This window comes from Grammomys surdaster, unplaced genomic scaffold, assembly GCF_004785775.1.
Source record: "Grammomys surdaster isolate TR1022 unplaced genomic scaffold, NIH_TR_1.0 125311, whole genome shotgun sequence".
In the NCBI taxonomy this organism is placed as follows: domain Eukaryota; kingdom Metazoa; phylum Chordata; class Mammalia; order Rodentia; family Muridae; genus Grammomys; species Grammomys surdaster.
In genome coordinates this window covers 1,399,385-1,413,461 of record NW_021620189.1, presented here as the reverse complement: position 1 = coordinate 1,413,461, position 14,077 = coordinate 1,399,385, and the positions used below count along the sequence as shown (strand labels likewise).

Here is a 14,077-nt window from a genome sequence, read left to right as displayed (position 1 = left end):
CAATCAAGTTCCCTGCCAGCCAACTGATTTTATAATAATGGTTTCTTCTTTATTGCTATATGATTACCTCAAAGTGCAACCTGTCTGGTACCCTTAACTAAGTTAAGTAAAATTTTATATGTATTTTATATATGTCTTTACACATTATGCTTATTAAATGCACTAATTTCATTCCTAAGAAAGCACCACTCCTTCTGCTCATTTCAGGACATGGGATTCAGCCTGGATTTGTCATTGCATGCCAGAGTTATACTTGTGTTAAACACAAGCTAACTTGCTTTCTTTTCTTCTCTTCTCCCCAGGATTATACCTTAACTATGTATTTCCAACAATATTGGAGAGATAAAAGACTCGCCTATTCTGGGATCCCTCTCAACCTCACGCTTGACAATCGAGTGGCTGACCAGCTCTGGGTGCCTGACACATATTTCTTAAATGACAAAAAGTCATTTGTGCACGGAGTGACAGTGAAAAACCGCATGATCCGCCTCCACCCTGATGGGACAGTGCTGTATGGGCTCAGGTCTGTCTGCTCTGCAGGGCCAGTTTTGAAGTTATGTGGTACACTGGCATTGAGTTTCTCACTTGAGATAATTATAGTAAGTGAGATGACGTCCTTAAATTAGTTGGTAAATAGCCATGAAATATTCCTAGGTTTGCAGAAAAAAATAATCTCATCATTCTCAGATTTGGGGCATTACTGATACTATAAATATTCACCAACATTTCGAAAGTAGTCTTATGAGACAGTTTGTATATAATTGGGTTCCCAAATCTAAGAACACAGATTGCCATATCATAGCCAAATAAACTTGTAATTAATGTTGCCCTGACACTTGAGAAGCTTTAATAGGTTCTTTTCAAAGCTATCTGCACTGCTTAGAAGATATCAACTGTGAAGATTTAAGGTATAGTCTCAGTGGTACTCTATGAAGTCAGGGCCACTTATATTTATGGAGAGACTAAAAGAGAGCCTTCTATATGAGCTAGCATTTTCTCTGGGGCTTAGAATGTGGTTCCTCACCTGAAAACCAAGCTGTTTCCTGAGCTGCACAGAGGAGGCCCAGGGCTTCTCTGATTAAGAGGAAATGACCTGACCTTCTATTGTCATTCCATTCTGCTATATAATTGTGTAACTTTCCTGAATGATATTCTTAAGTCTTCTGTCTCCAGATGTATTTCACGCAGATTTTGGTTCTGTGCTATTGTTTAGTATAGAATTATGTATGTGCCTGTCTAGATTTCTTGATGCCCTGGACTAGAAGCGCCCTTGAAGCCTTCTAGGAGAGCCTCACATTTTTTTAATAGAATACTTTTGAGTCTCTTGGAGGGAAACCTGTTTCAGGTTTTGAGTCGAGACCTTTTTCAGTAGATTCCAATAGCTGAAAGTAAACCTCCAACCAAAGGTACTGAAATCTACATAATATGACTTATAGATCCTCTAGTTAAGGAGAAGAATTTACTTAACTTTGCCCTCACTGGAAAATGTTAAATGTCTTTTGTTTGTTTGTTTGTTTTTTAACAAACTATACTATTGAAGCAAAAGTTGAAATTTTTGTCAAAGAAGACCTTTCTAAATATAATGGAATAATGGCATATGTCAAAAAAAATGTGGTGATATTTCACAAAAGTCTAGCCTGATGTTTCTGTGGCCAGGTTTAGCATTTATATTTTTGCCCCACAGCAAGGCATTTGGCTTTAGTGTAAAAAGTATTGAGAAGACACTGGTCTCAGAGAAGAGTAGCAAGACATCCTGGGACATAAAATGGAAAGCCAATTACCTGCCTGTCCCCCTCCCTCACCAAAGCAGAGGCAGGAAATATGTGTTTGTTCCATACTTTTGTCTATGTGTGTGTACATGAGTGTTCATGTCTGTATGTGTGTGTGTATATATCTGTAATAGGGAAAAACTAGAAGCAAATATCAACTAAAATTGATATCTGACATTTTGAGTTTTTAAAAAGAAATCATCTTCTTTGGGTTCTCTTCATTTTAAATTTCTTCTTCATTTAAAAATTAATCTTGCTGAGTGGTGGTGGTGCATGCCTTTAATCCAAGCATTCCAAAGACAGAATCAAGAAGACCAAGTCTGTCTAAAGAGTGAGTTCCAGGACAGCCAGAGCTACACACAGAGAAACCGTGTATCAAGAAACCAATATCATATATATGTATTAGTTATATATTCCTGAAAAGAGGTAGAAGACAACCTGAAGAAATTGGTTCCCTCCTTTCACCATGTGGGCTACTAGAATTGAACTCAGATAGTCAGGCTTGGTGGCTAGTGCTTTTACCCATGAGTTGTTTTGCTGGCCCTACATTTTTTGTTTTCTTGCCAGAAGTAGAGTATAGCAATTTGTCTTTATTAAAATCAGGGGACTTTAACTTTAGGGAATGGAGATAGAGTTATATAACACACATGCAAGTGCTGTGTCTACAAATTTCATCTGAAGGTGTTAAATTTAGAGCCAAACAATAGGTAAGAGTGAAGAATGACAAGAAGAAAAAAAACCTACAACAATAGTATACTTAAAAAAAAATAATATCTTTAGCTCACACTCGGCCTTCAAATTAAATAGTAATGCAGTAATAAGTCAGGGAGACCTTTTGTATTGGCCTTTCACAGTGATCTAAAAATAATCATTTTGGTGAATTTCCATCGGTTATGTGAAATCAGGAATCAGCTTTCCATCCAGCCCTTTTCTTTTTCCAAGAACAGTTGTCACATGCTTTTCAATCCCTACTTGTGTAATAGTTCTTCACGTTTCTGTGGACCTACACAAATCACCATAGGTGTAGGCCGACCAGCGTATCCTATGGCTACAACCTCTGCGTTGTGTCATCTGGCTTCTTGGAACTTGGCTAGCCTACAGATTTCTATCTTGATATTCAAAGGAGTATACATTCATAACCCTTAACCTGAACTTTTGAAGAAGAAATACATTAATAATTAAATATACTGATTATCTTTTAAAGTTCGCATATACTTTTATTCCTCCTGGGCTAGTCTATGAAATATACTTTCATTTTCCATATAAAAATATACATACTGTTTCTCTATGAAAATAAGCGGCATCATTTTCCACCCTCTCCTCAGCTCTTCTTTCTTTTATTGGTACACTTACTGTATCATGGTGGTAGCATAACAAGCTAGGGCTAAGCCAGTATCTCATGTCTGCGTTATACACTGTATCTTTTGATAAATAGGATCAGAGGCTCCTCAGTTTATAGTACTGTGACATCTTTATTAAGGCTTCAGAAGCTGAGCATATTGTAATCAGAACGCACAGAATCTGCCCAGCTGATAGCATGTCAGTGTCTTCCCTTTGACCTGTGCACATTGGCTGTCTCTGGAGTTTGAGGCCGACTGGGAGTTATGGATTCTGATGATGCACAGCAACATAACAGAGGCTCCTGGGAAAAAAAAAAGCAAAATTCAACATCCGAAGTCTGTTCTCTCCTGAATGCCTTTTGCTTTTACACAGAACTGTCAGAGCTGAGATTGACCTTCTACAACAGTCTGTACTGTGTGCAGGAATGGAAGACACACACACATACACACACACACACACACACACACACACTTGCCAAACTCCCCATAGTTCTGGCTTGCTGTCTTTGCATTCATAACAAGTCCCACCTAGACGGGGGCAATTTCCTCCTGGCTTTGAGTGTAAGCTGGACTGACTGTTCCTGAGACTTGCAGTTGAGTTTTCTCATAGTTGAATATTGAACATGTCCTTCATCCTGTCTCTCCAGCTAATTTTTCCACGGGTGATCAGCCACTCTTTTGTCTCTAAGTTTCTTTTCCTCCACATGTCCCCCATGAATCATCAAGGTCAAGGGGGGCTTCTGAATGTTCTGGATAAGGTAAAAATCTTTGGCTGTAGACCAGAAGTGACATACATTAGTACGTTAAATCAGCCTTATTCTGGGAAAGCATTGATCCTTCACTCTGCTGATGGAGGGAAAGCTTACTGGCATGGGGAACAGTTTCTTCCAACTACTCCAGTGCCTTGAGATCAAGATTTACATGGATTCCTTAATGGTCACTGACTTTGGCACAGCTGACCGCAAAGGCAGACTGAGTCTCTGGCACAGGCCTACCTAGCTATGGTGTTAGGAGATCAAAGAGTGAGACACATTGCTGTCTTGACGTGGCATGTGCCTTTTAAGTTTTCCTTTGGGAAGTTATGCCTTTCAGGATATCAAGAAGGTCTTGGCTATCATCGTCTGCCCCTGCACCACTTCTCTGCTATGCTTTGCTACCTGTCACAGCTAGATCATCTTCCCTTTCTATCTTCTCTAGCTTCTTTTCAGTGTCAATGCCTGGGTCCTATTTTGCTGTTAATCATCTTCCCTTGCCCCATTAAACATTAGTTTTTTCCTCTCTGCTAGATGTTAATAAGAAAGTTACAAATATAATGTCACTTGCCGTATAAAGCATCTGAGTTTGAATGATGGTTATTAAAGCATGTTAGCATATTTTGATGGGAAATGTGAAATATTTTAGACAATACATTGTGATGTTACTACATGCTGTTAAAAACCACTGAAAATTATTAATGTAATGAGGTGTATGGTTAAATGTTTAACTACAATATTAAATCAAACCTAATAGATCCCAAAGATCCAAATTGAGTCTTATAATTGATTTTTCTTTTTATTCTGGAGCTGTGTTGTTTTTTTTAATGCTCCTTCAGTTCAACTATCTATTGACTCTATAAAAGATCTGATCTTCACTCAACCCATCCTTCACTGTATAGCTTTATGTAATGGCCTTTCATCACCTTGTTTTCAGTATTCCCTGGTACACCATGCCTCTCCTCCCCAACTCTCTGAAACTTGAAGGAAAAAAGCTATGATCCCCTCATTCTTGCATTTTCGTGCTTCCAAAAACATTTCTACAAGAATTTCTCTGTCCTGTCTGCCAAGCAGCTTGGAACGGACTCTTTCCACTTTGGGCCATGTTAGCAGTGGCTTTTGTATGCAGTTTTGTTGTTGTTTTTCTAGGCTCAGGAAACACTTCAGACTATTTTTTCCTTACAAGTTGAAAGTTTACATGGGTGATGTTTTGTCCTAAGAATTCTATTTTCATTTTCCTAGTGTAGCCTATGCAGTTACTTCTTAATGGTCCTTATCTCTTTAATAATACAGGCTCTCTTTTGACATGTGTCTTGACTGTAACATTGAGCTCCTTGGTGTTCTTTTTTTTTTTAATAAATAGTACATTTTGTATTTCTTTTGTCCAAAATATTCTATTTCATTTTACATCTACATAATAGTTATCAGTAATAACTAATCCATGGAATCAACATTTTGCTGAATCTGTCAAAAAATAAATAAAGGAGTAGTTGAATATTTTTAGTGAACTCTTTGGCAAAGACTTAGGCCAAGAGCAGAGTGCATCTACGTTACTTGTCAAAATATTCCATTACCAATAGCTAGCTCAGTAACAAATATTGAAATATGCTACCTCTACCTTCTCCATTGCTTTAAACACTACTGTCTTATAGGCTCCAAACAGAAAAGATCTGCTCATGGCAATAATAGTCTTTCCAGATCAAGATTTGAAAGCCTTCTATAATTCCTCTCCAAATACAAATGGTCAGGTTTTGTACACTAGCAAGTCTCTAATACCAACTTCTGTATTAGTTAATTTTAGTTTTGTGATAAAACACTGTAACTGAAAAAGATAAATGGAAAAAAGTTTATTTTGGCTTACAGTTCCAAGAGGAGAAGCCGAATTGTTAGGGGAGGCATGGAGGCAGGGAACCAGGAGCAAGAAACTAATAGATTCATAAGTCATAAATACCAAGGAAAGAGATAAAACTGCAGGTGGCAGTCAGGCTAAAAACATTCAAAACTTGTCCCCAATGACATAATTCTTTCAGCAAGGTCACACCTTCCAAAGGTTCCATAACCATTCCAAACAATGCCATTAAACTGGGGATCAAGTATATATCCCATACATGAGCATATGGAAGACATTTCTCATTCCAACCACCAAAGAATCTGAAAACATCCAACCTTGCTAATCTCTTCCTATATCCAAAAATTTAGTTAATTCTTCCTAACATTTTAGTTTTATACTTATATTGTTTATTGCACTGATCTTTTTCTTCATTATAAAATAGTTTGTTTTTACTTACTTTTCTTGCTCCACTGCTCTGACTTCGATTTCCTGAGCAGCAATATGCTTACAGAGTACAGGCCTAGCTCATTTTCCTATGACATGGAGGTTGGGACTTTCAACTTTGGATAATAAATATTATGTATGTATTTGACTACTTCTCAGGTAGAGAGGAGACTTTCTAGAAATTGTGTTATATATTGAAATTTGGCAAATGAAACATACAGCAGTTACAGCATTTATATTTAACAATGATAATGACCAATGGTAGACATCAGAGGTAGATATTACCACTTTAGGCTATGTTTATATGACCCGTTGCTATGACAATCATATATTAATTTTCTATATTGAGTCATTTTTTAATGTTTAGTTTTACTACATATTAGCAATTTATAATTATATCTATTTATGAGATTAAAATGATGTCATGATTTATGCATGCAGTGTGGAATAATTGGATCAAATCAGGTATCACATTGCTCTTTAAATATTTAATCTCCTTTGTGGTGAATAAACTTGAAATTTTCTTTTAGAAATTTATATCTAACAATTTTAAAATATACAGTACACATATTCCCTATGCTTTGCAGTAGATCTAAAAAAAAATCTTCCTTTTTGAGGTTTTGTATCATCACTTTATCATTATCTTCTTCCTTCTTCTCTCAGTTGTTTCCAGCCCCATTCTACTATCTACTTCTGAGTTTGATTGGCTTAGATACTACATACAACATGTCTGTTTTTCTCTGCCTGGCTTATTTGATAGCATAATATTTTCTGACTACATCGATGTTCTCACAAAGGAAAAAAATTTCGTTGTTTTTGTTTTGTTAACTGGACAATGTTGCATTGTTTGGACCACAGTGGGGTTTTTTTTCTGTTGTTGTTTGGTTGGTTTGGTTTTGGGTTTTTTTTGTTTTTTGTTTTTTGGGTTTTTTTTTTCTGTTAACATGTTGAATTGTTGTTTGGTTGATTCCATAACTTCACGATTGTGAACAGTGTTACATTCATCATGGGAGTGTAGGTATCACTTTAACTGATTTTAAAGCTTTTGGGTAAATATGGAGTTGCTATTTCTTATGTTTGTCTTATTTGTCTTTTTTAGAGATTTGAACAATCTATATAACACTTTGAAAAAAATGGCTGTGATAATCTACATTTCCCACCACCAGAATACAGGGGTTTTTTCTTCATATCCTGTCCAATACTTCTTCTTGATTTTCATGATAGCCATCTTTATGTGTCTGTTGGCCATATTTGTCTTATTTTGAGAAATGTTTTATTTTAATATGAGCATAAACACTCCTAAAAACCCTTTCCTTAAGTTTTCTGGGTTTGAATAATCTGACTCCTGTTAAAACCCATGATATATAGAAATTATCAGAAAATACTAAATAATTCATTGAAATTTTCTAAAGACTTATATTCATTAGATTTAGTGGTGTAGTGTCTGCTATGTATGTTCTAGTGTGTACTGTGTTACACATATTCTATTAACCATACCAGTGTACTATATAGGTTTTATTATTTCTTTTGTGTTTTGTTAGTACATGTCAAGATTTCTCTTCCTGCATGTCTTGTAACAGAGTATATAATAATATAGGTTTATTTAAGAAGGTCAATGTTTCTTTAAATATTTACATGTAAATATAGTCTACATGTAAAAATATTTTGGACAGATAGTTATTCTTTGAGACATTTTATTTCTTTAAGTACTTTGTACAAAGTATTTTGAACATATATTTACTCCTGAATCTTCTCCCAAATCTATCTCCCTTCTATATACCCACCCAACTTCATGTCCTTTAAAAAACAATCATGCTGGGTTGGAGAGATGGCTCAGAGGTTAAGAGCACTGGCTGCTCTTCCAGAGGACATGTGTTCAATTCCCAGCACTCACAGATGTCTGTCACTTTAATTACAAGGAATTCAAAACCCTCATACAGACATGCATGCACATGAAACACTAATGCACATATATAAAAATAAATTAATTATATTAAAAAACCAATCAAGTCTAAGTTGTTCTGCCCATAGACTTTTAGTTGTTTGGCCTTCCACTGGGGTATGGTCAACATACCAGGGCCATACTCTTAAGGAAAACTGATTCTTGCTCTCACTGCAGCTAACAGTTGCCAACAGCATTGCCACCCCTCTTCCTGATGATGAGACTTGGTCTCGTGTACAGTTCCCTACTATGTCCAGAAAGCACTGTTTGCAGCTATCCACATCCTCCCACTTTTACAATCTTTCTACCTCCTGTTTTAAATGATCCCAGAGCCTTTGGAGGAAAGGAATGGTATCGATGTCCCATTCAAGGCTAAGAATTTGGCCATCATTTATTTTCTGGACCTTGATAAGTTGTGGGTCTCTGTGATAATCTTTATCTACTACAAAAAGAAGCTTCTCTGATAAGAGGTGAGAGGTGCTTTATTCTATAGGTATAATGTAACCTCATTAAGGAGTCAGGTTAATACTATGCCCATTTAGTAGAATGGGCCTATGTCCTGTTTGATCTCAGTTTCTTGGTCATGAGTTTCTTCTTGTGGAGCTGGCCTTAAATCCAATCAGAATGTAGTTGTCTTAGCTCATGTTCTTGGTTACTGCAACAGGGGTTATATTTTTCCCAGGAGGTCATTATTGTAGCTTGCAATGTTTACAATTGGTAATGATTCATCATTACTTTTTTACATTAATTAATTTATTCATTCACTTTACATCCTGATCACTGCTCTCCTCATCAGTCCCTGCCTCACACAGCTCCTTCTAGCCATCTCCCTCCCACTTCTCGGAGAGTGTGGAGCCCCACCTCCTAGTTATCACCCCCTACCCTAGCACATCAAGTCTCTGCAATCTCTGGTAATGTACCTTTTAGCACTATGAAAGTTAGCCAATTGGGATGAAGCTTCCAGGTGAGTACCATATTGATTTCTCCATGTTCTAAAACTCAAGTGTATGCTGTCTTCATCAATAAGAACACGCTCTAAAGGATAATGAATAGCATGGGCAATAGCTGGTAATGTTGGTGTCTATAGGATCACTACCACCTTTGTTAGCCTATGGTCTGGTAAGTACATTGTTGCCTTGCTATAATGGAACACCAGTTTAACTCTTTGACTCTGTGTGTGTGTGTGTGTGTGTGTGTGTTGTATGTGTGTGCATTAAAAAGCTTCTACAATTGTATATTTCTATGTGTATTCAAAAGGCCTATAGTGTTATTGACCTCTCTACACATTCTCTCCTCTTCTGACATCCACCCCACTCCCAGTTTAAGCCTTCCTGTTGCACCATCCCTTTACGTCCTTAAATTACTGTCTTCTGTCTCCTTTGAAAGCTTTCTCCAGGCTCCTTACCAATTTCCAAGCAGTCATGGGTATTACAAATGAAACACACATACCTCAAGATTCTAATCTGACACCCACAGATAAAACGTAAGATGTTGTACTAGCCCTCCTTACCTTGTGCAGACTGATTGTTTCAAGCTCTATCCATGGACCAGAGAATTTCATTAATTTGTTTTTCTTAGCAACCTGATATCCACTCATCTTCTGATGGACTTCAGATCTGTTTTCAATTCTTGGCTATTGTGAGAGCAATAATGAACATGGATGAGTATATATCTATATAGGCAGATACAGAGTCCTTTTGGCATATGCTGAAGAGTGGTCTAACTGGGTCATGTGGTAGATCTTTTTCTAGCTTTTTGAGGAACCTTGTATTTCTTGGTGTGGCTGCACCAAAGTGCACTGTCACTACTATTGAGTAAGTGTTCCTTTTTATTCAAATGACAACATTTGTTGTCATTTGTAGTTTTGATCTGTGACATTATGACGGGTACAATGAAATCTTAAAGCAGTTTAAATTTGGTGCCCATGATGAGTAAAGATGTCAAAGTTTTTTTTTTTTCAAAATTTCTCTCAGCCACTTATATTTCATCTTTTGAGAACTCTGTGTTTAGTTCTACACCCAATATTAGTTTAGCTGTTTGTTCTCTTGATGTTTTGATTTTTTGAATTCTTTAGATATTCTAAATAATCTCTGTGAGATGTATAGCTGGCAAAGATTTTTCTCTATTCCCTATGCTGCTGATTTGATTGAATAATGGCATCTATTGCTGCACAGAAGCTTTTTTAACTCGATGAGGTCCCCTTTTCTAACGGTAGATCTTGATGTCTGCTCCATTAACATCCTGTTTGGAAAGTTCTTTGCCTTGCCAAGCAGTTCAATTGAATTTTCTACTTTGTCCTCTATCAGATTTAGGTTATCTGATCCTCCTTTGAGATCTCTAATCCAATTGGAGTTGAGTTTTCTGAAGGGTGAGAGATGAAGAAGTATCCCATTTTATCTTTCAGCTTTTAGCTGTTCAGTTTGATCAGTGCCATTTTTTTTAAAAGATGTTGATGTTTCTTGTTTGCTTGGCTGGTTGGCTTTTTCTTCCCTGTGCATTTTTAATCTCTTTGTCAAGTAGCTTTAGGAATGTCAGCTTATACAGCTTATCAGTTTTCTTCCACTGATCCGTGAGTCTATTGTAGGGCAGTACCATGCTGTTTTTATTACTGTAACTTTAATATAACTTGAAATTAGGGATGTTTTGTTTTTGGTTTTGAGGGGTTTGCACCAAAATTATGTTTAATTTCATCCTTAAATACTTGTCTGATTTTCTTGTGAATATTTCTGCCTCAAGAAATCTGTTTCAACAGGATAAAATGGTGGAGTCTATTTCCTTAGGAACAGCCACACTATTCATATTGGGCATATTTTAGGTGGGACTGTTTTCCTGTTTTATCTCCTTCTTCAAATGTCTGCTGTAATGCTGCACAGAACATCCTCTTAAATAAAAAAATCATACTACTTTGAATTCCCTATTATGTTTATAGTCTATTCAGGGTGGGTTTTTTGTTTGTTTGTTTGTTTTTGTTTGTTTGTTTGTTTGTTCTTTATGTCATGATACTTCATCTTTTTCCGGACAACATCTTAGTTTATATTTTCTAATTAATAATTATTACCTACTACAACCATATTGCTTTATTATAATCTTTATTATTTTGTTTGGAGGTGTCAAAAATATTTCAAGCCAGGCTTAGAAGCTATAATTCCACTCTTGTAATTGCAAGGACTCAGAAGGCAGTTGTAGTGTTTTTTTATCATAACAACAGGCCAGCCTATGCTACATGGTAAAATACTTTGAGGGGGATTGCTTGTTTGGTTTGTTTTATTCTTTTTACTTTTACTATCTACGCTTTAATAATCTTGACTTTAATAATTTTCATGGAAATCCTACTATCTGTGATTGTTCTGCTAGGGATTGATAGTGGGAAATGGAGACAAAAAGCCTCCAAGATGATGTTCCCCAAGATATACGGAAACTGATAACTTCCTGTCACAATTTTGTACAGTCACCAAAAAAGCAGCTCAGAGTACATAGAAACAGCCCAAATACATAATCAAGAGAAACTGTATTCAGCATCACGTTCCATTTCCTAGTTCTTCACTAACAACAGACAGAGGAGATAAGACCTCTGCTTTATCAAGTTGTATTTTAAACTGTATATAGAATACCAAGACGACCGAAGCAATGAGTGCACTGTTCCATATAATTTGGAATGTAGGCAAGAGAAGGAAATGACCAAGCCTGTAAGGCTGCAAAGTGACAGTGGCACATAGGTGCCCTTACAGAGGATATAAAATAAACCCCAAAAGCACAAAGTAGAAGGTGGAAAAATGAGCAAGTTAGAAAAATTACTTATATACACAAGATAATTTGAAAGCCATAATTTCTAGGAAAGGCATATGGTGCTAAGAATCCAGAGCAACCCTAAGTTTTTGTTTAGGACTGATGTCTTGACACAAAACAAGCATGTCTATAAGGTTGCAAAAAACTCCAGTGAACAGTCTTCAAAGAATGAGGAAAGTGGAGATAAGAAGGGATCTGATTTTCATTCAGTACATTTTTAAAATCAAATCCCTAACTTCTAGCATAAGGCCTATAAGAAAAAGAAAATATGTTTACCTCAAAAGAAAAAAATGAATTGGCAGCTACTTAGATATAAAATCTGATGGATATAATGTTAAACCATTCATCTTTATGTCCCATGTAAAAGGTAAGAGAAAAAATGAAGAAAGAATGGACGAAATAGATGACTGCATGTGAATGAAGTGCACAAAACCAACCAAGAGATAGAAGTGACACAGACCCAACAGAAATGCTGAACCCCATCACTTTACTAATTAAAGTGATTAATTCAGAAACAAGGTAGACACATGGAAAAAGAGTTCTTAGACTTGAAAATATGACAATTAAAGTTGTTGAATCTAAGGGGCAGGAAATAAGAAGAAAGAAGAAAAATTATTAGAGCCCAATAAACTTATAAGAAAAAAATATTAAAACAAAATGTTTAGGATCTCCAGAAGATGAGATGGACGGAGGGAGGGAGGGAGAAAGAGAGATAGATTAGAGGAGGGAGGAGGTAAGATGGAGTGGGATGGGGGGAGAGTATATTTGAAGAAATAATGGCTGAAAGCATCACCAATTTAATGTATGATATGAATATACAAATCCAAGATTCTCAGAGAAGTGCAGTGTGGATAAAGCCAGAGAGATCTATGTTGACACATATTATTACCAAAATTTTAGACACTAAATTTAGAGGCAATCTTAACAGTATCACGAAGAATAGATGCATCCTAGATATGGGATTCTTGAAAATATTACATGCCCATTTGTTTTCAGAAACATGGGATGCCAAAGCCAATTTGATAATATGTATGCTAAGAAAACAATGCTGCCAACACACAATGCTGTATGTACAAACAGCTCTTTATTATTAGAAGGAATGAAAATTCTTCAAGATAAGTAAACCCTAGGACAGTTTGTTTCTGTTTTAAAAGGCCTTCTTCAATGTAAGTGTTCAAGTTTAAAGGAAGACTTACTGGACATTGACACAAAAGTGTATGAAGTTGTGGCGATGTCCAGTGATGGTGAATGAGTAGTACTAAACTACCTGTAATCCAACTTTCAAATTTTTATTCACTACATGACTTAAATGACAAATTCACTGGTACTTTGTAAGATGAGGTTGAAAAAAAATCACCAGCCTGGACTATGCTGTAGCGAAGTCTAGAGTAGCTTTGGCTACATAACAATACCTTGCCTCACTGTTCCTCCCACCAACGAAATATTCATACAAGTAGTTATAAGTTGATGTTTTTATCATACGGTGTTCAGAGATACATCTGTAATGCCAGTAGTCTAAGAGTGCAGAGCTAATTGAAAATAATATATTAGGACAAAGTATATTGTTATAAATTCAAGATGGTAAACTTAATACGCGTGGTAACAAAACAAAGAATATATCTGAAATAGTTGCAAACAAATTGAGAAGGAAATCAAATCACAATGACAAATTCACTAAATAACAAATAAAACGGATTTTTTAACTGAGGGAAGAAGAAGCTCCCAAACACAAAGAAAGCAAATGGCATTTCTATGGAAGCCTGCCCTTTCTTATTAGCAATCACTTTCAAATGTAAATGCATTGACCAATCAAAAGCTAGACTGACAGACCAGAGTGTCTAGAAATAAATCAGGATCTAATTATACACTGTCTACAAAAAGCAATCCAGAAGCACAGACTTACACAGATGTCTAAATGCAGAGCTGAGTCAAGAGCCAAGGAAGCTCAGAGTGAAAGGGTGAAAGCGTGTATTCCGTAAGGGTGGTAGCCAAAGATGTGAGGTAATGGTGTTGATCTTAGAGAAAGCCAGCTCTAAGTTAGGAAGTGAAGTGAGAGATAAAACACTAGATGTTTATTAAAGGGCCACCAAGAAGATAATAACAACCATGAGCATGCTAAGCATCAGAGTCAAAAGCCATGAAGAGAAAAGGAGAGCTAGTAACCATAACAATCTCTGTGTGAGTTCTGAGAGTAATTTTTCTCTTTAGAACGT

The 14,077-nt window shown here is 36.3% G+C and overlaps 1 protein-coding gene across 1 annotated transcript in view; it reads left to right on the top strand.

The window, feature by feature from the left end:
- Window positions 1–305: 305 nt before the first annotated feature.
- The window catches only part of Gabrb3 (gamma-aminobutyric acid type A receptor beta3 subunit), a 63,978-nt gene continuing 50,206 nt past the window's right edge, over window positions 306–14,077 (top strand). The window contains exon 1 of the mRNA XM_028785675.1: window positions 306–523. Within this exon, the coding sequence (XP_028641508.1) occupies window positions 318–523 (206 nt within the window). The 5' untranslated portion in view covers window positions 306–317. The remainder of the gene's footprint in view (window positions 524–14,077) is intronic.